Here is a 25,000-nt window from a genome sequence, read left to right as displayed (position 1 = left end):
CACACACACACACACACACACACACAAACACACACACACACACACACACACACACACACACACACACACACACACACACACACACAAACACACACACAAACACACACACACACACACACACACACACACACACACACACACACACACACACACACACACACACACTAGAGAGAAGGATTTAGGCAGACTGCATTTTCTCTGACTTTCAGAAACCCTTTGACAGGAACTGGACTCCCCAAATTCGTTTAACTAAGCAAGTGACAATCTTGTGAAGCTAATTACACATTTGTTAATACGGACAGCGTGTAACAAAATTGTGATCTGTAACATGAAAGTACTTAAAATTGACTCCAAACAACATTTTTATCTCTTCAAAATCTAAAATTTCCTCATTTTATATATATATATATATATGTATTTACTTGTATAAAAGATTAGATGATGAATTAAATTCCTACTTTTGCGTTTGCTTAAAGATTTAACGACGCGTGATAGGGATCCACTTCTTTAAAGGTGCCTACTTACCTCACCAATTTCGTCGGAAGGTTTTATGACATGATAAATTTTATCAGAAAACTTTTCAGAACGTATGAGAAATCAAAGAAACTTCCTATCTGCCGGTTGTTCTTGTTCAGTGATGTAAACAATGAATAACTTCTGAAGCTTCTTGTCACACTTTTTGGAAAAGACACATGTGGACTGTGTCCACATGTGTCCTCCCCTGCCTAACCACTTGAACTGGACTGTAGAGCAACGGTCTCACTTCATTCAGGTCGACGTTCAACCCCCGATCGTTCAAGTAGTTGGAGGCCATTCCTTCCCCCGTCTCATCCCAAATCCTTACTGATCCCTTCCAAGTGCAATATAGTCTCAATAGCTTCGCGCTTCCTCCTGATAGTTCGCTTCCTCTTCCCTTCCAAACTGAAGCTGGGGTAGGTGTTGATTATGTAAGGAAGGCATTACATACATACTGACGTCTGAAGAGTGCCAGAAAATAGGTAGATTATCCCAGGAAGAAAGATATTCCATTGTTGTTGACCAGACCACACTCTAGAAAGTGAAGGGACGACCACATTTTGGTCCGTCCTGGACCATTCTCAAGTCGATTGTGGACAATATTGTGGTCGATGGAACAATATTCCATTTTTACTTATTTTAGTAAATGTGGTGGGCACCAGTATGTACGATAGAGAAATTATTTTATTCTTTTCTACTACGCCTCGACGCCAGAAAATACGAACTTTATGTCAGATAACGGCACAGGAAACTTCAATTTCCCTGAGCTATTCCCAGCAAAACTCCAAGACGCTCGTGGGCTTGTGTGCATTTCGTGTCTATGCGCTAGGAGCAAAGCACTCAGCATACAGTAAGAGTGCTTTGAAAAAGTTAAACTTTTGACCAAAAAAAAGTCATTAAAACTCCCTTCCTGACCAAATTGGTGTATGTGCTTATACAATTGTGAGATACTTGGCATATATCTCATGACCCCAGATGGGGGTCATCTATGGGGGTCATAGATGCGCAAGAAGAGTTCATGTCTTCTGGGCATGAAAGCAGACGTTGTTGTGCGCCGGAAGTGACCATCTCGGCCCATCACGAAATGATGATATGGTGGCACTAACTGCTTTTATGATGAGTCTGGCCCAGTATACAAGCAGGGTCAAGTGCCAAGAGGCCATATTGGCTGATGTGGGTGATGGTCTTGGAGATGGGTGAGGGGTTGAGGGGGTCATGGGGTGCATGATGTCATGGAAGCGGGGGATGGGGTGGACATGGGCCCTGTGTTTGTCACGGTAGCGGGTGAGGATCAATGGGGAGGGTGATAGATTTGGGCGTTAGGTGATGTTCATGGGTTTAGGTGATAGTCATTAGGGAAAGAGATAGTTATTGGGCGGGTCATTGTCATGAGGGAGGGTGATGGCAATACTGGAGGGGAAAATGCAATGGAAAAGGGGGATGATAGTGATTAAAAAAGGGAAAGAACCTTAAACTTATGAGTAAAGGAGACTGAATAAGGCCTATTTTACTGACCCTTGGAAAATAAATTATATACCCTCCCAAACTCACTCATATATGTGTCTTACCTACGCTTGAAACAACCTAGTCATCCCACGTTAATCTAAGCCATAATTTTATAAACCTATTTTCAAACCCGAGTTTATCCAGATGTTTTCTGAATCTCAGCTTAATACACTACTTTCCATTTTGTCCAATTTTGATTGTATATATTTAGTACCCTATGTTATCTTCGGAAGATGTTTCGATTATTTGATAAATTAGTTTTTCATTAATATGCTAAACTAATTCCTGAAACTTCGATGTAAGGGATCCTTCCCCCTCCTTATATATATTGTTTCACATTCACAATCCTTCGTGGTTCGGTACTCTGTTCGACTTTAATGAATAATAAATATCCAATGTTGAGAAAGCTTATTTTTCATTTTTAATGACTAATGGGAGTGGGGAATGTTGTTGGCGATGGTAGGGAGGATTAAGGTGTTAGGATCATGGTGGGGGAAGGGTTGGGGTATTAGGGTTCAAGGTGGGGAAGGATTGGGGTATTGGGGGGGTTTATAGTGAGGAAGGGTTAGGATTTTAGAGGTGTCTGGTGGGGAAGGTTGGGGGGGGTGTTGAGGTCAAAATGTAACGAGGGTTGTTGAGATCTGGAACAGAATGTCTGGTAACATAACAGACATGAGGGATCACTTCAGAGTTTCAAGCGAAGGCAAGACATATATACGAATGAATCTGGGTGGATATAAATGGTAGCTGCCACATATGGGTCAATAACCCTTCTGAAGTGACCTTTGTTCTTATGTTCACTTTTCTTTGGTATTCTTCTTAGTATTAATTTACTTATTTATTTTGTTCTTCTTGTTTTGGTTTTTCATACCTTTCTTGTTATTGTTTTCTTCACTATCAGAAACTTTCTTCACTATTACTGTCATGGTAACTGAATCTCTATAGTTAAGAATGATGAGATGTAGATAGTCTAATGGTTTGTATATAACATAAAAAAGTACAGCGTCGATGATTCACTAGTTACAATGATAGTTTACGTTGATATGGTCAGAATGGCCGGCCAAAAGCAGTGGTACGAGTGCGTAATTGTCTGATGCTTATCTAACCTAATTAGGAGATGTTTACATAATCCAATTGTTTGATGTTTACATTTTATAATGTCACCACTGTCAACGCATTCGTCATTCACTTGAAAACATTTTCGTCTTTTATTAAATATAAAATGCGTCACATATGAACTTGTGTGTGTGTGTGTATATATAAATATATATATATATATATATATATATATATATATATATATATATATATATATATATATATATATATATATATATATATATGTGTGTGTGTGTGTATATCACGAAAATAAACACGTGATTAAGAATGTGACAATGTCAGACCACGGAGGAAAAATGAAACAGGAATTTCCTTAAGTACTTTCGTATATTAAATACATCTTCAGAAGGTCCCTTCTGAAGATGTATTTAATATACGAAAGTACTTAAGGAAATTCCTGTTTCATTTTTCCTCCGTGGTCTGACATTGTCATATATATATATATATATATATATATATATATATATATATATATATATATATATATATATATATATATATATATATATATATATATATATATATATATATATACATATATATATGCTAAATGTATGTAAGTATATTAATACAAATTAATTTACATTTTTGCATTTACTTTATGTACAAAATATATAAATTGCTTTGAGATCCATTTTTTTGTAGAGGATAAAACTCTCTAACTCGATCAGAGGTAAAACCCTCACGTTAAACCCCTAACGACCAGCGACATTTTGAGTTCACTGCTTAAGGTCAGCACTGCAGTTATGCCACATATGGCAAGTGTCAAATGTTCACAGAAGCATGTTACAGGGACATTTAAATGTCGCTGTATGTCATTCACACTAGTAAATATGCGACATTGCGTCTCACTTCCTAATTGTATGATGATCGTAACTTAGTACAACAACGTTATTCTTTTTTGTTGCCACTGATGTTTAAAGTGGGGACCTCTGGAGTTAAGTTTAACCAGGTTGTCCAGTTCACAGAGGTCTTTATGTTATTCATTGTTCACATTTACCCAAATTATGTAAATTATTCACTGTTCCATTTACCCAAAGTATGTAAATTACTCAGTGCTGCCACTTACTCAAGCACACAAATATAACCAAAATATAACCTCGTCAAGAATGTTATAAATCGCTAGTTTTAATCCTACGAAAAAAAATAAGCTTTACTTCATGAGTGGAAGTTCTTATGATTCAATAATTCCGCTATAACTTTTAACCTGGGGATGATGCTGTTAATCCTAGATGAAAAAAAAGCAGTCCTTTTTCTTAATATAAATCTTCCGTGGTAATCTCAAAAGATTCTTGACTGGGTAGTGTAGATATATTCTTAGCCATCGCATGGTGGGGTAAGGGGGTACATTCTTATCCAATAGAGGAGGAATTCATTCTTACTCAACCAATGGGGGAGAGGGGGAGGAGACATTGAATCCCAACCTAGGATTGAAGGGGAGGCATTGTAACCCCACCAAGGCTTGTGGGAAATCCTGGAAGATGAAGAAAGTGACGAAGACTCGTACTGACGGAGGCGAGGTCCTTTGGGTCGTGTTATGCTTCGGTTACATGGATCTGAAGGGTTAATAACTTAGGTGTCAAGTGAACGCTACGCCTTTACGCCTCTCTTTTATCTCTCTCTCTCTCTCTCTCTCTCTCTCTCTCTCTCTCTCTCTCTCTCTCTCTCTCTCTCTCTCTCTCTCTCTCTCTCTCTCTCTCTCTCTCTCTATCTCTCTCTCTCTCTCTCTCTCTCTCTCTCTCTCTCATCGAGACTTGAAGCAATCATCGCCCCCCACAGATTATATCGCGGACGATTTTCGAGATATCTTCAAAAACGAGTAATAGCAAGGGCACATATTTGCCTTGTAAATATAGGTTCAACCAACACCCGGGTCAAGTGGTGCGAGAGTGGTGGAACCTGCATGGTTTCCCGGCAGTCAGGTAACGGAGACCTAGTTTTCTCCTGCAGGAAGGGAAAAAATGACGGAGAGGTCAGGGAGTAAATTTTTCTCGCAGGAGGGGAAAACGCCTTGTACCGAAAGGAATCGTGTCAGGTCAAGCAGCGAGGAGGAGAAGGGAGGAGCACGTAAAGAGAAATAGAACAGGAAAACTTTGAAAGTTCCGATTTAACACAAATAAAAAGTATTTTTATCTCTTGAGTGATGTCTCGTTGACCTGTGTAGACCCGCTATCATGACTCCATGGTCGATGTTGTCTTCACTCTAGGATAATGTAACGCAAGTGATTTTTTCTAAGTTTTCCTATTGCATTCAGATGCTGTTCACGCTAATCTGCACTCCTTTGTTAATGTGCAAACATTATAGAAATGAACTAAAATAATGGAAAATATTTTATCGTTCTTCCCCAATAATCCAGTTCAGTTTGAATCAAACCTTGATTAGGCAACATCATATTTGTTTATAATTCTTCATTACGCTATTTTCTGAAGTATAACTATATTCTCACACACTGCTTAACGCAGACTTCCTCCCAAATGAGGGAGAAATTTCTTCTTGTCTTCCCAGGTCTGTGGTAGGATCTCCAGACCTTGGAATGGGTCTGCCAGAAAATACTTTTCTGCACATTTCAACCAATGTAGCCATTCCCTCACTAATCCCTTACACCCATAGGTATAACCCTAATTGGTGTCAATTCAGAATCCTCACTAAAGTCACCCTCGTCTTTCCTACCAGTATATTTCACCACTATTCCCCTCTCACCCCCCCTTTCTCCCCTTCACCCCCTCCACCACACTCATCCCCCCTCCCCTCTCGCCTCATCTCAGCATCTCTCATCTGGCAAAGATAGAGCGTGAGACATCACACCATGTCCAACAAGATCAAACCTAATCCTCTTACGCCGCCAAAAATGACCTTTCTTTTCAGGCCTTCGCGAGTTTATCGGCTCTGGAAAAGTTTTCTCTGGAGTTTTTGAAGATATTAAGAATCCTCTTTACTTCATGGCTTTCTGGTTGAGTGCATTCTGATGTCTTTTTTTTTTTGTACAGAGAAGCAAAGTATATCGGGATTTCCGGCTGACATCTTGTGAATGAACGGCGGTTTTATTTTAGTTAACGTTTTAAGCAAGGTACAAAATTTTATTTTGTTGATCAGTTATACGTAAAATCTTATATATCAATAATGGCATCGAAATATCACTGCAGATATCTGGTCGTCTGTGAATAGTATTTTATGAGCGAACACTATGCATATGATCCATTCTTTGCCGTCATATAAAATGTGACGTGCACATCAACCCATCCTCTAACAATGGTCGTCTAAATTGCAGCCCACTTCGAAAGGCGTATTCAGAAATTTTTACATACTGTGTAATCAGATGAAAAATAGAATTTCAACAAATATGTATTAGTATATATTATAATTTTGTGAGTAGTCAGGACTAGGGTTGATTAGGGTTAATTATTTTGGTCCTGTTGAGTCTTATTTGCATTTACAGTACGAGTGTGAATAGTTTAGAACGGTGTGGTTCGAGCAAAACAAGTGAGCGAAGCCCTTTTCGAGTTCCAATTTCAATCATGGCATATAGCCAATGACTCAAATTGATGACGGTCTGTGAGGGGATGGTGGAAGTGCATCAAGGAAGTGCCTCTATATATGCTTTAGATACACTCAAGGACGCCACTGAGTCTGGCAGAGATCGAGTTTCCGATCTTCAGCGCCAGTTCGCTTGAATGTGATTTAGTATGTGAGGTCGAAGGTGCAAATGGAGGAACTAAAGTGGAGTTTAATCTTGAAGAAAGCTGCCTTGGGGTCTCATTAACATACTGTCTCCCCATTACTCGCTGTCTTTAACCAGAAAATTACATTAAACGCTGCTGGAACAATAGCCACCGAGGAGGAGTATCACCAGTGCTAGCCTTCCCCCTCAAGAAGTATTTAGACACGCCTCAGTTCTCTTATTATTCCCCTTGCATTCCGGAGGCGGCCTAATTGTGGATTCTATTCAAGATATTATGAAGCCATCTTATGCTCTTCTCTCACTCGCTTGAATGTCTAATTCGAGGTGGTGTGTGAATGCTGATGAGACATGCAATAAGAGGACTATAATACCATATGGACACGAGTTGTCATTATTTGTTATATATATATATATATATATATATATATATATATATATATATATATATATATATATATATATATATATATATATATATGCGGAAAATCCACAGAGAAATAAGAAATGAGGTGAACGTTTCGGCTTTGTTAAAGCCTTTGTCAACACCAGACTGACTAAGGAGAAGGGGGGAAGATATATAGGCCGACACCTGACCAACCCATCCCAAGGGTTGGTCAGGTGTAATTAACCAAAAACAGGTATAGCTTAGCTTAGAATGGTCAAAGAGGATTAAGCGGTCAGAGAATAAGGACAAAAGATTAAAGAAAAGCCTCATGAACACACAATATATGAATATACAATTAAAGTTAAGTTATAATATTGCACAACAGTTTAAGAAACAACTCTGATAGAGAGGCTTACAATGTCTCATTTTAATTGTATATTCATATATTGTGTGTTCATGAGGCTTTTCTTTAATCTTTTGTCCTTATTCTCTGACCGCTTAATCCTCTTTGACCATTCTAAGCTAAGCTATACCTGTTTTTGGTTAATTACACCTGACCAACCCTTGGGATGGGTTGGTCAGGTGTCGGCCTATATATCTTCCCCCCTTCTCCTTAGTCAGTCTGGTGTTGACAAAGGCTTTAACAAAGCCGAAACGTTCACCTCATTTCTTATTTCTCTGTGGATTTTCCGCATAAAATGATCAGTGTTTTGTGATCGTCAATTGCATATATATATATATATATATATATATATATATATATATATATATATATATATATAATATATATATATATATAATTAATCAGCAAATTAACAGTGCTGTTGGGTTTTATATAAACCCGATATACTTTGTTTTTGCAACTAATTATTTTTCTTTTATACCAAATTAAAAAAAATTATATCAACAACTGACAACCTCTAACAAAAACAATTTGCGGTGCAAATTATATCAACAATCTTGGTCAAAGTTTAGAAACCTTCCCAATACCTATCTTTAAGAGTCATTTACTTACAGTTCCTATTTCTTTTCCTTTTTTCCTTGCAGTGAGCAACGGAGCCAACGGTGTCATCAACTGCATCGAGGCGAGGCAGCAGTGCCACAATGACCACAGTTGCAGGGATGTACTCACCATGTTGCACAAGATCTGTGGGCCTGAGTTAGGTGAGTAAAGTTAGGTGTACTAGGAAACCTTGTTTCTATATCCCTTCCCGTCTTTCTGATTGCATGTCTGTTTTCATGTTTGCTTGTGTCTCTCTTATTGCCTTAAAATCTCACTATTTGCCTGTCTCTTTTTGTTTGCCTGTCTGTCTCTCTGCCTATGTCTTTCCCTGTTCACATGTATGGCTCTCTGTTTGCCTACTTGTCTCTGTTTGCCTACTTGTCTCTACTTGACTGTTTGTATGTCTGTCTCCCTGTTTGACTGTTTATATGTATTTCTGTCTGTTTGCTTGTCACTGTTTGATTCTCTATCTCCCTGATTGCCTTTATGTCTCCCTTTTTGCCCTTCCATCATCCTGTTGGCTGTCTGTCACTATGTTTGCCTGTTTGTGTTCGTGTTTTGCTTGCCTGTCTCCGAGTTTTCCTCTATATCTCTATTTTTGTTTGTCTGTCTCTGTTCTGGGCTCTTCGGCCCCGCAATTCAGTCGCCTTACATATATTTTGCGAACTTAGCATTCCACCCTCTCATTCACAGTCCTCCCCAAGATCATTCCTTCCCCAAGATCACCCCCCCCCCTAGTATATTCCTCTCCAGGTATATTCCTTCCCAAGCTGATTCTTTCCAAGTACATTTTTTTCCCAACCTTTTTCCTACGCTGGAATATTACTTCCCAAGCACATTCCTGTCCCCCAGCACACTCCAACCTTCCGGACACATTCCACCCTTCCTAGACACATTCCACCCTTCTTAGGCACATTCTACACCCAAGCACATTACATGCATCCAAGTACATTCCTTCTTTCAAAGATATTCCATCCTTCTCAATGCATATTCCACTCCCTCAAGTATATTCCACCCTTCCAATCACATCCTCCCTCCCAAGCACATTCCACTTGCTCACTTGTGTTTCAAAATGAGAGTGAGAGTTCTTCTGTCCATATGGCTCCTCTGAATTTATTAATTCCTTCAATATCCATTAAGCTTATCCCCTTTATATGTAAAACGTATCGACTTATACAGTGCAATTATGGATCTTTTATGTGGCGATCATGTCTTCCTTCCGTTGCGTCTATATTTATCATGTGTTAAGAGGTAAGGTTCTCTATAGTCTTCTGGTCTCTAAATGACTGTAAACTTAACTGCTAATCCCTGCATTTACGCGTCTGCTTTTTTTTATCCGAATATCCTACTTGTTCGTTATATGAGTTTCATTTTATTATTAGTTTGTATTTGTGTCGTGTCTATATATGCATTCCTTTATCTAATAATTATTTCATGTTTTTTTCCAAGCAGGGGTCTCAAGGGATTGAGGCTGGGGGTCTGTACGATGTGTGTTGACGGGGGTCGGGCAGAGTCATTTAATATTTAACTATTGTCTTCCTGCGTTTTAGCTGGGTTAAGTGCGTCAGGATGGAAGGAGGGGAGAGAGAGAGAGCCTTTGATAAGAGGAGAAATAAGAGGAGAAGAGAGACGTATATATATATATATATATATATATATATATATATATATATATATATATACGTCTCTCTTCTCCTCTTATCAAAGGCTCTCTCTCTCTCCCCTCCTTTCATCCTGACGCACTTAACCCAGCTAAAACGCAGGAAGACAATAGTTAAATATTAAATGACTCTGCCCGACCCCCGTCAACACACATCGTACAGACCCCCAGCTTCGATCCCTTGAGACCCCTGCTTGCATCGGCTCCCCCATTCCCTCCCAGCCTCGATGCCTCTATACCCTGCTGATATCAGCCCCCAGCCTCGATGCCTCTAGACCCCTGCTGATATCAGCTCCCAGCCTTGATGCCTCCAAACCCTGCTTAGATCGGCCCCATGCCTCGATCTATCTAGACTTCGCTGGCATCACCCATCAGTCTTGAGGCCTCTTGATCCTGTTGGCATTAGTCCCCAGCCTCTATAATTTTTTTAGCCCTGCTGGCATCAATCCCTAACCTCCTATCAGTTCCCTAACAACGTTCAGCTGTGAATACCAGCGTGTCTAACCTGCCATCTCTTTGACAGTGGCCTGTGCTACTGTGACTCCCGGCAAGTGTAAACTCTTGCTGAAGACGCTTGGGACCTTCGACTACCTTACGTCTTGCTCCTGTGCCGAGCCTCACATTGACTTCAACTGCTACACCTTCAGGGAGACCATCTTCAACCACCCATGTTCTTTGGTCGATACGCCAGGTAAGGTCCGCTAAGGGAATTGCAACAAAGGGCCTTTTTTGTTATTTTGGGGATGATAGGCTAAAAACCTTTCCCTTACCCATTGTTAATGATCTTACAAATTTTTTGGCATACAGAATTAAAAGTGGCTTCTAACTTTTCCAGTCACAGTATAATATTCAAGACATATTCATAAATAACTTTGGGACATGAAATAAACTTCGGACAAAAGCCCCAAACACCGAACTTAGTTCTGTATGTTACATTTTCTACAAATTTGAAGACATTTCTAAGGCATGACGTTAACATTTTTTTTGTCTTTGGGAATATATATGGATTAATCTGTCGTTCTCTTGTAGGTGAACTTACCCATTTTGATCGATTTCCTTCAGCCAACCACACCAATTGTCGTAGTAGTTTACAAAACAGTCACGTCTGACAATTGTTCGCAAGGAAGAAGTTGTGAGTGTCTCTCAAATAGAGACTGAGATGCAATAATCTATGTAAAGGTGGATTTATAGATAAACATTGTGAAATAACGACATATGGATATATTGCTTCAACAGATAGCTATCTGACCCAGATAGACAAATATATTCATAAGATACAGACAGAAAGACAGAAAGGTCAATATATAGACACGAAGACATGTAGCTAAACTGGCACACGTGACTTTGACAGATTGACTGTCTGGCTGACTGTCGAACTATCTGACAGACTTATAGACAGGCGGGAGGACACCGGAGCTCTAATATCACTGATGGACAATTTGGTTCATTTACTCGAACATAATCGTCCCTCATCGCCACTGTTATGACACTGAGGCAGCATAGTTGTTATTGATGAGTAAACAGCATCCCATTATTGGTAATATTCTGTAATAAAGAATATGATATAAAAGTGATAAAGAGAGAGAGGAAAAGAGAGAGAGAGAGAGAGAGAGAGAGAGAGAGAGAGAGAGAGAGAGAGAGAGAGAGAGAGAGAGAGAGAGAGAGAGAGAGAGAGAGAGAGAGAGAGAGAGAGAGAGAGAGAGAGAGTGTGTGTGAGAGTGAAGAGAGGGAAAAGAAAGAAAACAAGAAAGAGAAAAAGAAAAAAGAGAGATAGACAGAGACAGAGATACAGAGACATAGAGAGATAGAGAAAGAGATACAGATAGATAGAGAAATATACAAAGAGAAAGACGGAGGCATAGTGATATAGATAGATAACGATAGATACAGAGTTATAGATATTGAGAGATATAGATATAGACATAGACTGAGCGAGCGATAGTGAGGTCGGAGAAACCGACCTCACTAAAAGCATTCGGCTTTTATATTTTCAAGAGTTATTTTTTTAGGTATGGCGGCCCAATTTTTTTTTACCTGATATAACTTGAAAGTTTGACAAGATATATTGGACATTAACACTGCATGCGATGAATATCTCGAGCGTCGGAGTGTCGAGGTTCGGTGAGAGCTATCGACAAAATATCCCCCACTTTATGTAACGATATCCCCCCCTACGACCTCGTCAAAATCATGCATTTATCTAGAGTAAACTTTCCCTATTGACCTCGTTAATGTAACTCGGTAGCATACATATCTCGTTAGTATACATATCTCGGTATTATACATGGTTCGATGAGGAGCATCTTGCGACTCTCTCAGGCAGAGTGGTTGATGGGTAACTAGGAAAAATGATGTCAATAAACTGTCATTAAACAGCGTATGCTACTTTATAGCATCAAAAGGGTTCAGAGAGAGGCGTGGGGAGGAGTGACAGATGGAGAGCTGACGAGGAGGGAGTGAAGACAGGGGTGACAGAGGGAGCGATGACAGAGATGAATACATAGTGGAAATATCAAGACAAAAATATACAACGTAACAGATCCTTCCTTTCACCTGGGCTGTAGGAGACTCGAACCGTAGACCCCACGCGAATGTACAGCCCAGGTGACTGGAAAGTTCATTTCCACGAAGTGTAGAGGGTAATTTATATAACAAATCCTTCTTAACATTATGGAAGGATGGATAACATTGACGAAGTAGACATATGTATTAAAACATGGATGATAGCGATGGACTGTACATATATATGTATAAGTGTAGAACAATTGTAGTCAGAATTACGATAAACAATTTAGAGCTCGATGAATTGAATATTAGCAACAAATGTAAATTACCAAAAGAAGAAATTGGTTGGGAAATAATGGAATGACTGACGGGGAGAGAGAGGAAAGGTGAAGAGGATGGAACTAAATGAAACAATATATGGTACAAGGCTCTGAAGAGAAAATGGAAGTGTGTGATAAGATACCAAGAGATAATATAAGGGTGCAAAGAAGACCAAGAAATAATATAAGGGAGTGAAAGAGACCAAGAGATAATGGAGGGATGGGAAATAAAGGATTATTCACACTGGCAAAAATAAACAAATGAATATCAAATGAAAACAAATATATAGAAAAAAAGAATGAGACGAAATGCAGAAATGAAAGAACAGGAAGAAAAAATCCAGGTGAGAGAATAACAGAAGCAATTTAATAACAAGAGGAAGAGAATAACAGAAGGGAACAACACAACAAGGGAAGAACAGAACAGGATTAGAGAATAAAGAAAAAGAACACGAGAACAACAGGAGGAACAGAACCCTTGGAAGAGTAGAACCTTTGGAAGGAGAATAGTTTCAGAGCAAAGATAACGAAGACAAAAGAAAATCAAGATAATGAAATACATAAAAAATTTAAATATGCAATAAATAATTAGAAACAAAAATTAGATAGTGAATAATTGAAGTAATGCACTTAAGAAAACAGCAAATAGCTAAATTTGCAAACAAACACGTTATCACACCTCATGTACATATTTATCCACACACACACACACATGCACAATCCTCCAACATACATACACAAACTCATGTATAACCCCGCCCCCCCCCCAATTATACACACACACCTTCACAACCTCCCAACACACACACACACCTGCACTCCCACTTGTGCATTAGACATAATACGAAGTCGGTGGCTCGGGAGCTTGTGATCGAACGCGTGAGCACATTTAGGGAAACACACACACAGACAAGCTCAGGTACACACGCCCAGGGTCGGCCTGTGACACGCACACGGACGACGGCCTCCCATGAGCACGCGGACGTGCTCCCTAACGCACACGATGTGTATGATGTGCGTGTAGGTGAGGTGAGTACACTCCCACGGGCAGGCTTCCCACACGTACATGAATGGACTCTTGTACGCACACGGACTTCCTCTCACTCGTACACGCAAGAGCTCTTATATGCACGCATAATTTCTTACTCTCATTTATTTTATTTTCGTTCAATAACGACTAGTCATTTTGATGCCGTGAACAGACTAGAAAATACAACAGGGCTTCTGTTGTATTCAGTTCAGGCACTAAAGGTGTGATCCAATTATTGACTCAATTGTAGCAGGTAGTGTGAGAGGGGGGGAGGGAGTAAAGGGGATGGGGTGGACTGGTAATTACCCATCCCCCAACTAATCCATCACTCCCCCCATTCCTCCTCTAACAATCACCCCAACCAATTACCCCAACTCATAACCCCATTATCTTCAGTCCATCACTCCCACCATTACTTTACGCCTACTATTTATCCATAACCCCCTGGTTACCTGGTTGATGGGGTTCTGGGAGTTCTTCTACTCCCCAAGCCCGGCCCAAGGCCAGGCTTGACTTGTGAGAGTTTGGTCCACCAGGCTGTTGCTTGGAGCGGCCCGCAAGCCCACATACCCACCACAGCCCAGTTGGTCCGGAACTTCTTTTAGAAAACAGACTAATTTTCTCTTGAAGATGTCCACGGTTGTCCCAGTAATATTTCTTATAGTCGCTGAGGACGTTGAACAGCCGCTGTCCTCTGATGTTTATACAGTGTTCTCTGATTTTGCCCATGGCACCTCTGCTCTTCACTGGTTCTATTCTGCATTTTCTTCCATATCGTTCACTCCAGTACATTGTTATCCCCATTACTTTTTGCTGTCTCTCTACCCATAACCCTCCTCCCCATTACTTTTTACTGCCTACCAATCTACGATCCCCACCAATTACTTTCCTCTGTGTATTCATCTGCGACCCTCAACCACTGCTTTTAGGGAAACATGTTAACGTCTCTAACCCGTCAAGTTAATATTCTACTCACACTATTGCCTTCAAATTAACATTCTACCCACTCTATTGCCTTCAAGTTAACATTCTACTCACACTGTTGCCTGTAAATTAACATTGTACCCACATTATTGCCTTCAGGTTAATATTCTACTCACACTATTGCCTGCAAGTTAACATTAATAATATTTATCAATGGATTTTAAGATACTCTCAATGTCCCTAATTATAGCATTAAGTTTACATGAGTTAATTCTACTCCCATCGAGTTACCATTCTAGCACATTCAACTCCCATCACGTTAATATACTACCACACACTACTCCTATCAACTTAACACACTAGCACACACTAACTCGTTTTAACAGATACTTCTTTGTCGAAGAACTCGTTTTTAGAGGAAGCAATTTTATCGGAAACTCTCTCTGTCGACAGAGGACAATACAGCAGTGATGCCCACCTGCAGCGAGGCTAATGACCTGTGCAAGACCAAAGGAAGTTGCTTGAGAAACTACATGGATTTTGTTAACATGTGCAGCTTCAGTGGGATCACTTGTACGGCTCAAGACAGGTAAGTGAAAACTACTGGACGGAATGTGTATACACACACACACACACACACACACACACACACACACACACACACACACACACACACACACACACACACACACACACACACACACACACACTTCTATCCTCGAGGTAGGATAGAAGCGTTTTTGGTTTTCAATAGAAGCAACTTTTATATCATAGACTTTCCAATAATTAATTTTTAATCGCTTCTGTAGTAAAGCTTGACAATCTGGTGACCTGTAAACTCTCTCGGGTTAATCCAGGTAGCTAAAGATGTGCAAAAACAACTGACCCCGGAAACCTCTCTCTCTCAACTCCAACAGTACGAAATGCAACGAGATCTGGAGAAAGATTCGCCTTTCACCTCTCTTCGGTTGTACCTGCGCTCCGCCACCCCCAATGCGTACCCTGGCTTACGGCGGAAGGGGAGGTCCTGGGAACGTCTTGACTTCAATGAGGGGCTCCGGCGATGACAACGAAGACTGTATATTTCACTACAACAAGACCCACGAGAATCCGTGTCTAGGTAAGTTACCTTCCTTCTTTGTATTAAGTACATTGCATGCTTCTAGTGTTCGTATGAAGGGAAGACTTGGCACGCTCCTAGTGATCGCATAAACCGAGGACACAGCATAGTTTTTTTTTTTTTACTTTTTTGTATGTTTAGAGGTAAGGAGCTATGCCTGTAGGCATGTATGGCTAGACGGGTAATTTAAGGCCACAGCAGAGAGTTCTTTGTTTGTATGGTTATTGTCACTTGGTTTTGAAGTGCCCAACGTATCTCTTATTGATAAACGACTGGGCAAGTAAGAGAACTAGCACCGCTCAAAATAAAATGGCCAAACTGCTTGTATATCAGAGTAAGTTAAAATAAATTAATCTTTGCCTTCAAAGGGGTAAAGAACAAATCCTCTACTGTGGTTCTTAATAAGCTGGAAGAAAGATTTCAAAGAAATCTTCTGTGTATATTTCTGCTTAGATAGTCGACTGCATGATAGTTTACAGACCGTTTACTGTTTATCTTCGAGAAGAGTTAGTGTCTCCCTCGAGAGCCAGCCTAGGCGTGGTGGTACCTAGCACCTCTTGAGAGACTTCTGGCGCGTCTGCGTCAAAACTCTAAGTAAACATTGTCTGCAGCGCTCTAGAGTAAGTTAGTGTAAGCTTACCATTAGGAAATATGATTAGCCGAACTAAAGCATGATTATATAACATATTTCGTACAAAAGGTTAGATATAGATGATACATAAATTTGAAGAGGGAATGCATAGATATTATTGCTCTGATCTTTGCATATGGCCTCATTAGCCGAGTAGAATATGTGTTATGCTTTGAATGCGTCGAGGTGCCTTCCGCCACAAGGCAAGCCTCGGCAAGCCTTTGATGGATGCGAGACACTCCTCAATCCGTAAATGTTGTCCATCAGTGGTCATCCAACGCTAATCTATCTCTTTTACAACTCCTTTCATTCACCGTAAAAGGCAATTTGATCTATATATGCTAATGTGTTCTCTTTTTGGTGTATCTTACCACGTGAAATGTACCATGTGCATTTGAAAATTTGACTTACGTTTAGTCTTTGGACGAGGCTAGCGACCAGGGAAGCGTAGTGACTGTGGGTCTAACGCTCCATATATTAAAGGCAAATTCGAGCATTATGCGAATCTGATGTGCGGTGCCACTCCCAGATAGAGTTGCATCGAGAGCTTTATACTCTACCACTCTTTCTTCGGAACCTGTACAGCATTTTACGGTACCGACCCTGAATATCTCGTAATGTCACATATTATCATGTTCAGAAACAGCTTTGTATCATGAATTTCCAGGAAGATATATTTTTTGTTTATAAATCTCAGCTGTTGCCAGACAGCTGACATGCTCTAACTTTGTCCAGCCGTCCGCTCCTTATCCTGGACAGTGCCATTCAGTGTCATGAGTGTTCACTGGATGGGACTGGCCTAAATTTATAACGGTTGGAGAGAGAGAGAGAGAGTGAGAGAGAGAGAGTGTGAGAGAGAGAGAGAGAGAGAGAGAGAGAGAGAGAGAGAGAGAGAGAGAGAGAGAGAGAGGTGCGCGAGCGCACATTGAACACTATCTTTATCACGAGATTTCATGGGAGATTATTTCTGTCCTTTTATTTTCCACTCAACAGGGAGTGACGAGGGAGAGTATTAAGTAATTATGTTGTCAAGGTTGTTCGTGCGTGAGCGCGTGTTTAGGTACTTGGTGAAGTTACCTATCAGCCCTGGTTAATCTGGACAAGCGGGAAATAATATTGTGCTCCTGTCTCCCGCCTCTCAATTTTCGATCGACTTGCTTGCTTGTTACCCGGTCGGTTGGATTTTAAGGTTTGGTTACATTTGCCTTGCATCCACATATGTAAATTGCCTCAGCTACTTAACTACTAAGTTCATTTCAATTCTTTGCAACCCCGATGAAGGTGCTTAATTGCAATGCATCTAGCTTAGATTACAATGGCTTATTTGGACAATTAGTTTTCAACGTTTACGTGGTTCTGAACACAGTGTAAATAAACTGTGTCATCTCCGCTCAGTATTGTGTACGTTGCAATCATGTCTTCCATTTTTATTCCCTATAACGTGGCCTTCTCATAATTCGTTCCTTTCGGATCTAGAATAGTCTAGTGGAAAACCTATGAATTTCCTATTGCCTTGATATTTTCTTGGAGGGGTCCCATGACTTCTTGACTTTTTGACTTCATATTCAAGAACTAGTTTCATGTACGCGATGTGGGTTTTTATGAATTATTTCGTGATCAGATTACTGAAGGCAGTAAATACGTTAATCAACCATGCATATGTAGCTAATGTTACATATCTGATGTGTGCCGCAGGAAACTGGTTTCTGAAGGAAGGTTACCTACAGCATACCATTTTTGTCATCTGAATTCTCTAGTTCCTACCTCTCAAGCTATGCCTCCTGTCTGGCCTAATCTCTAGAACTCTTGAAATCACGTAGTTTATCCAAGAAATTCTGTTTCTTGAGTTCGTCAATGAGCATACATTAAAAGTCTATCCCTGCTGATAAATAATTCATGTAAAATAACATTTAAGGCTGCAAGTATGGTTCCTTGTGAAGTAGCATGCGTTTCCCCCCAAAATATATTACCAATAGATTGTACCAAGCCAGTGTTACTATATAGCCCTTTGAAAGGATATAAGAATAGCCTACAGGCTAGAGTATGTAGCTAGAGTGCGGGAATGTTGCCCAACGACTTGAAATTTTAGGGATCGAACGTTGGTCATGCAAAGGCGAGGTCGTTGCCCAACCGACCAGTCAAACTGGATGGACCAGAGATTTATGATTAGTCTCCTACTGTGAATGCATAGTATTGTGCAGCTCACCTTTAACCATTTACATTTTTGTCTTCATCTCGACTTGTTTCTCCGTGTTGGGGAAGTCTCTTGTGAGGGGCGGTGTCGAAGGCATTTTGTCGTCCTAATTTGCCTACAATTTTATGTCGTGCCTTAAACAGAGGATAGATTCACTTCTGATGTTTAAATTCACTCCTGATGTTCAAATTCATACATGATGTTCAGAATCCGGGAACACAATTCCTCTCCCTGTTAACTGTGGCTTCTGTTTTGTTAGTGTTTTCGCTCACGTGAAAATATTGTCTTTCACGTGAGTGATCATCAGTTCTGTTTGGTCGTTTGTTTAATTGGTAACACCTTGTTAAGAGTTAAAATTCCCAGATCTAAAAGTAGAAGCAAAGTTCACGTCAGTTCATTGTTTAAGAGCATAGGTCACATACGTGCTCTCTCTCTCTCTCTCTCTCTCTCTCTCTCTCTCTCTCTCTCTCTCTCTCTCTCTCTCTCTCTCTCTCTCTCTCTCTCTCTCTCTCTCTCTCTCTCTCTCTCTCTCTCTCTCTCTCTCTCTCTCTCTCTCTCTCTCTCTCTCTCTCTCTCTCTCTCTCTCTCTCTCTCTCTCTCTCTCTCTCTCTCTCTCTCTCTCTCTCTCTCTCTTTCTCATTTAAACGATAATACCAACAAAGTAAATACTATTAGAAAATGGGCATATCACTTATCAAATACAATCGAAAACTGGATGTGAGCTGCGAGAGAAGAAATATGGTGACACACCCTTGCAAAAAAAGTAACACTCGTCTTCTTGCACTTTAACTGATGAGAGTTGGCACTCGGGGCTTATGGTTAACGAAGAAACAAAACACGAACACATTGTATGGTTACGTGGTAATGTTCTGGAGTGTGTGTGTGTGTGTGTATGTGTGTGTGTGTACTCACCTAGTACTCACCTAGTTGTGTTTGCGAGGGTTGAGCTCTGGCTCTTTGGTCCCGCCTCTCAACCGTCAATCAACAGGTGTACAGATTCCTGAGCCTATTGGGCTCAATCATATCTACACTTTAAACTGTGTATGGAGTCAGCCTCCACCACATCACTTCCTAATGCATTCCATTTGTCAACCACTCTGACACTAAAAAAGTTCTTTCTAATATCTCTGTGGCTCATTTGGGCACTCAGTTTCCACCTGTGTCCCCTTGTGCGTGTTCCCCTTGTGTTAAATAGCCTGTCTTTATCAACCCTGTCGATTCCCTTGAGAATCTTGAATGTGGTGATCATGTCCCCCTTAACTCTGTGTGTGTGTGTGTGTGTGTGTGTATTTGGGTTACTATTTGGCAGAACCACGATGCGTGTTGAAGAGCAATACTAGATACAAAAAAAAATTAATATAATTAAAATTGTCATTATAATAGTTGTAATAATTAGTATAACAAGCTGTGAACGATAATAATAATTAACAATAACAAATAAAAATGAAAGTAGCGATAACATTTCTACTGTTGTAGAGAATAAGACACAATAACTTGGTGAATAACATGAATAACAAGAATTAGTTCTTCCCTTCTCTGTTTTTTTAGTTTTCTCTTCCTTCTGGTAGCAAGGTAATCATGAGGAGAAAGCGCTAAGTCAATATGACAGATAGCACTTGGAAGAGATATGAGAACAAGGATCTGGGATGATACGGAGGAAAGGAATGGTTCCCAACCACTTGGATTGTCCGGGATTGAACGCCGACCTGCAAGAAGCGAGACCTCCATTGTTCCGAAAAGTCTAAATGATTGAGTTTCTAGTAGCGAGTTGCTCCTTCATCTCAAGGTTGTTATTGTTTTAGATTAAGCTATTCAGAACAAAAAGTTGCAAGTAGCACGGGCTATGGCGAGCCCGTAGTAGACTTACCTGGCACAGGAGCGGAGCTGTAACTGTCTCGAGGTTGTTGTTGTTGTTATAGATTAAGCTACTCGGAACAAGTTTCAAGTAGCACGGGCTATGATGAGCCCGTAACTTACCTGGCACAGGAGCGAGGCAAGTAGCACGGGTTATGGTGAGCCCGTAGTGAACTTACCTGGCACAGGAGCGGTGCTGTGTGTGTGTCTCGAGGTTCATGGCTGATTTTATGTGCTTGCATCTCATCTCTAACATCACCCCCACCTCATTTCTTGCTTCATAATGCTTCCTTTCCTATTCCTGCATCAGTTTCATTTTGAAAAGGATCGAATACGAACCGAATAGTCGTAGCATTTATCATTGTCACTACATCACAATTTATAGTACTCTCCTCGATTTTCCTTATATACGGGTTATTCATGCCCGTGCCTGGAGCTGAGAATGGGAGAATGGGAGCCGGTAGCTGAGCGGACAGGACACTGCACCCGTGATCCTGTGGTCCCGGGTTCGATCCCGGGCGCCGGCGAGAAAAATGGGCAGAGTTTCTTTCACTTTGATGCCCCTGTTACCTAGCAGTAAATAGGTACCTGGGAGTTAGTCAGCTGTCACGGGCTGCTTCCTGGGGGTGGAGGCCTGGTCGAGGACCGGGCCGCGGGGACACTAAAGCCCCGATATCATCTCAAGATAACCTCAAGATAAGTGCCACCTCTTGGGTGGCTTAATCTTCCTCACTGAACTGCAGAGAAAATCGTTGAGTGACCCATAAATACATATATAATTAAACATAATCTTTGTCATCAATAAATTTGAGGAGTTCTGTGCATGAAAATCTTTGAGAATTACTATCACTGATAGTAATGAAATATTACTCGTTGTTCACACATACAAAATGAAGAAAGTGCGGTCTTAAACTCTTTCTTAAACTCAAATCAACGCGACGATGGGATAAAAACTTAACAATAGTTAATAAGATTATCTATAATGAAACAGAAATTAAAAATCTGAATTTGTATGGATTTACTTTAATGAGATTAAAATTAGAAATAATTGCTTTCTTGGTTGACCTATAGTCATTAATACACACACACACACACACACACACACACACACACACACACACACACACGAAAATTAACACGTGATGAAAAATGTGACAGTTTCAGACGACGGGGGAAGAACTGAAACAGGAATTTCCTTAAGTACTTTCGTATATTAATACATCCTCAGAAGGAATGTATCATTCCTTCTGAAGATGTAATAATATACGAAAGTACTTTAGAAAATTGCTGTTTCAATTCTTCCTCAGTGGTCTGACACTGTCATACATACATACATATATATATATATATGTCGTACCTAGTAGCCAGAACTCACTTCTCAGCCTACTATTCAAGGCCCGATTTGCCTAATAAGGCAAGTTTTCCTGAATTAATATATTTACTATAATTTTTTTCTTATGAAATGATAAAGCAACCCTTTTCTCTATGTATGAGGTCAATTTTTTTTTATTGGAGTTAAAATTAACGTAGATATATGACCGAACCTAACCAACCCTACCTAACCTAACCTAACCTATATTTATAGGTAAGGTTAGGTTAGGTAGCCAAAAAAAGCTAGGTTAGGTTAGGTTAGGTAGGTTAGGTAGACGAAAAAACATTAATTCATGAAAACTTGGCTTATTAGGCAAATCGGGCCTTGAATAGTAGGCTGAGAAGTGCGTTCTGGCTATTAGGTACGACATATATATATATATATATATATATATATATATATATATATATATATATATATATATATATATATATATATATATATATATATATATATATATGAGTGTGTGTGTATAATGGAGCATCTCAGAGGTAAAAATGGGAAATTTTAGCATCTCTAACGCATTACTGGCATAACATTGCGAATGATAATTTAATTATTAACTGCAACAAATGCCAATAAATGGGTAAATAAATTAGCGATATATCTCTAAACTTGTGACTTAAGGTGTCGAGTTTAAGTGGCCAAATAATGAGAGAAACACGGATCATCGCTCACTGATCCGTATAAAGTGATCATGACTACATCATGCATACGGTCAACTGGTTGTTGTGGTGCGTGATTGCTGGTTAGGGTACGATGTGGTAGTGACTTTTTTGTGGTGTTTGGTCGTTGTAATGATGCGATGTTGTGGAGGTGCGGTGTCGTGATGTGGCCTTATTGTTGCGCTAAGTTTAAAGCCTAACAACCTCTGCTGCATTATTAAAACCACCGCAACAGCTTACTTACCAACTAGCGGGTATACTTTACTCGTAATATGTCCAAGACAAAATTATCCTCTCTCTCTCTCTCTCTCTCTCTCTCTCTCTCTCTCTCTCTCTCTCTCTCTCTCTCTCTCTCTCTCTCTCTCTCTCTCTCTCTCTCTCTCTCTCTCTCTCTCTCTCTCTCTGTTCTACAAAACCCACGTTACATAGTTTTCTCATCCATTAATATACTTATGCATGTTTTCGCATCATTTCCACTGAGACACGGAGATTCATTTCCATTCTCTTAAACCAACAAAATAGTGGTACATACATTGACTTGACATGTGACCACCAGAATGAAAACATAACCAGGAAATGAACCATTGAACCATTGGGAATCGAGGGCTGACCTTCTGAACGAAGAGAACTCCTTCCTGTACCGACCAGTCAAAGTAGTTGGGATCGTCAGAATGATGACTTTTTTGTTTGGTGTTTAACTTTGCTGCTGCGTGTTTCATTTCCTTTTGATCATATCCACAAGTAAATAAAAAGTCATTTCCCATCTTGCATGGAAACTAGAATGTGTGTAGAGAGGGAGATCAAATAAATATTGCGAGAACAGTTGTTAATTGAGAGTGTTTGAGAGTAAAGGCGTGCGAAGTGTAGGAAAATGAGAGAGATAGTGAAGACGAATGTGGGAGAAAGTGAAAGCGAATGAGAGAGATTATGAAGGAGAATTAAGAGATACAATTAAAGAAAATCAGGGAGATAGTGAAGGAGAATTTAGAGATACAATTAAAGATAATCAGGGAGATAGTGAATGAGAATGAGAGAGAAAGTGAAGAAGAACAAGGCCTAGTCAGAGACTAGGACATTCTCTGACCGCTCGGACATTAATTCCAAGAAGCAACAAAAAGTACAAGAGAGTGAAGGAGAATATGTTTGATAGAAAATGAAGGGAAATATGGGACAGAGAAAATAAAAGAGAATAATGTAGTTAGAAGGAATGAGAATTAGAGATAAATTGAATGAGGTAGGGAAAAACTGAAAGAGAATGGGGGTAGAGCGAAAATGAAGGAGAATGAGGGAGAGTGAAAAAATGAAATATTGAGGGTACCAGAAGAATGTGAGAAGGAAACAAAGAGACAGAGATGAAAAGAGTGAGTCAGTGAGTGTTTTAAAAACGTGTGAACAGCAGAGATGAGAGAAATGAAGGCGCTCGCTCTTGATGCAGAAATGATGCAGAGATTTGATTGTCACTGCACTCAAGAGTATTCTAAGACGTTTGCATTCATCAGGCATACAGAAAGCTGATGTATGTCTTCAAGAGCTGAATGTTAACGCTTGTATAACCCTGAAGAATGGACGAAAGATGACGAATACATATCTACGATATGCATCTACAATTAATTGTTGTTCCGCTATGTATTCATCACTGTAAGCTCGTATCTAGAGTTCTGGTTTATGTCATATCCACCGAGTGCCACAATAAGTCTTCACAGATCTGAAACGACCTAAAGGAGGAGTTCATCGCACGAGTAATCAAGGGGATTGTTGTGTTGAGGGCCGGAATTATGTTGAATTAATATGGAAGTGGATCACGAACATTCAGTGGGATCGTTGAGTTTATGTCCAGGAGAACCCTTGCTGTGGGTCGGGGTCACCCACTCAGTTCGTGGAGAATATAGTATTGATGCTAATATCAGGAGTAGTGCTGAGGGGTGTCTCCGAGGTATTAGTCGCTATGTGGCGTACATTCAGCTGCGATGTTTGAATGTGTGTGTCTGTCACTATGTCTGTCTGTCTGCCTGCTTCGGTATCTGTCTGAATATATCTCTCTCTCTCTCTCTCTCTCTCTCTCTCTCTCTCTCTCTCTCTCTCTCTCTCTCTCTCTCTCTCTCTCCTCTCTCTCTCTCTCTCTCTCTCTCTCTCTCTCTCTCTCTCTCTCTCTCTCTCTCTCTCTCTCTCTCTCTCTCTCTCTCATGTTCTTTCCGAGATATTTTAAGATCTCATAAATGGAAACTACTCTCCAATCGATGTTTCTTAATAATGATGTAATGGCGGATAAAACATACATTCTTTTTTTAATGATGAAGAGAGATGTCTCTCCGGGGCTCTATAATCGATATGCTTTTGTTAATATCATTGTATCCTTAATTTTCTATACTTTTTTATCGGTAATTATCTGTCCGCGTTTGCCTGGTAAATCACTATTTCCTGTTCTCCTTGGCCATATTCCACCGTTTATACATGCTTGCTTATTGTATATGGATTTTTTTACTTGAATTTTGTTGCCACACTTCTGTAGTGGCTTA

At 40.1% G+C, this 25,000-nt stretch overlaps 1 protein-coding gene across 3 annotated transcripts in view; it reads left to right on the top strand.

Annotated features, from left to right (window-relative positions):
- LOC123756358 (uncharacterized) overlaps window positions 1-25,000 on the top strand; it is a 227,956-nt gene that overhangs the window by 123,924 nt on the left and 79,032 nt on the right. For all 3 annotated transcript variants that reach the window (XM_069331241.1, XM_069331240.1, XM_069331239.1), the window contains exons 2-5: window positions 8,254-8,370; window positions 10,393-10,560; window positions 15,102-15,237; window positions 15,566-15,768. In XM_069331241.1, the coding sequence (XP_069187342.1) occupies window positions 8,254-8,370; window positions 10,393-10,560; window positions 15,102-15,237; window positions 15,566-15,768 (624 nt within the window). The remainder of the gene's footprint in view (window positions 1-8,253; window positions 8,371-10,392; window positions 10,561-15,101; window positions 15,238-15,565; window positions 15,769-25,000) is intronic.

The sequence above is a fragment of the Procambarus clarkii genome, chromosome 25 (genome assembly GCF_040958095.1).
Source record: "Procambarus clarkii isolate CNS0578487 chromosome 25, FALCON_Pclarkii_2.0, whole genome shotgun sequence".
Taxonomy (NCBI): Eukaryota; Metazoa; Arthropoda; class Malacostraca; order Decapoda; family Cambaridae; genus Procambarus; species Procambarus clarkii.
Note: the sequence above shows the minus strand (reverse complement) of the source record. Positions and strands in the feature narration are given on the sequence as shown.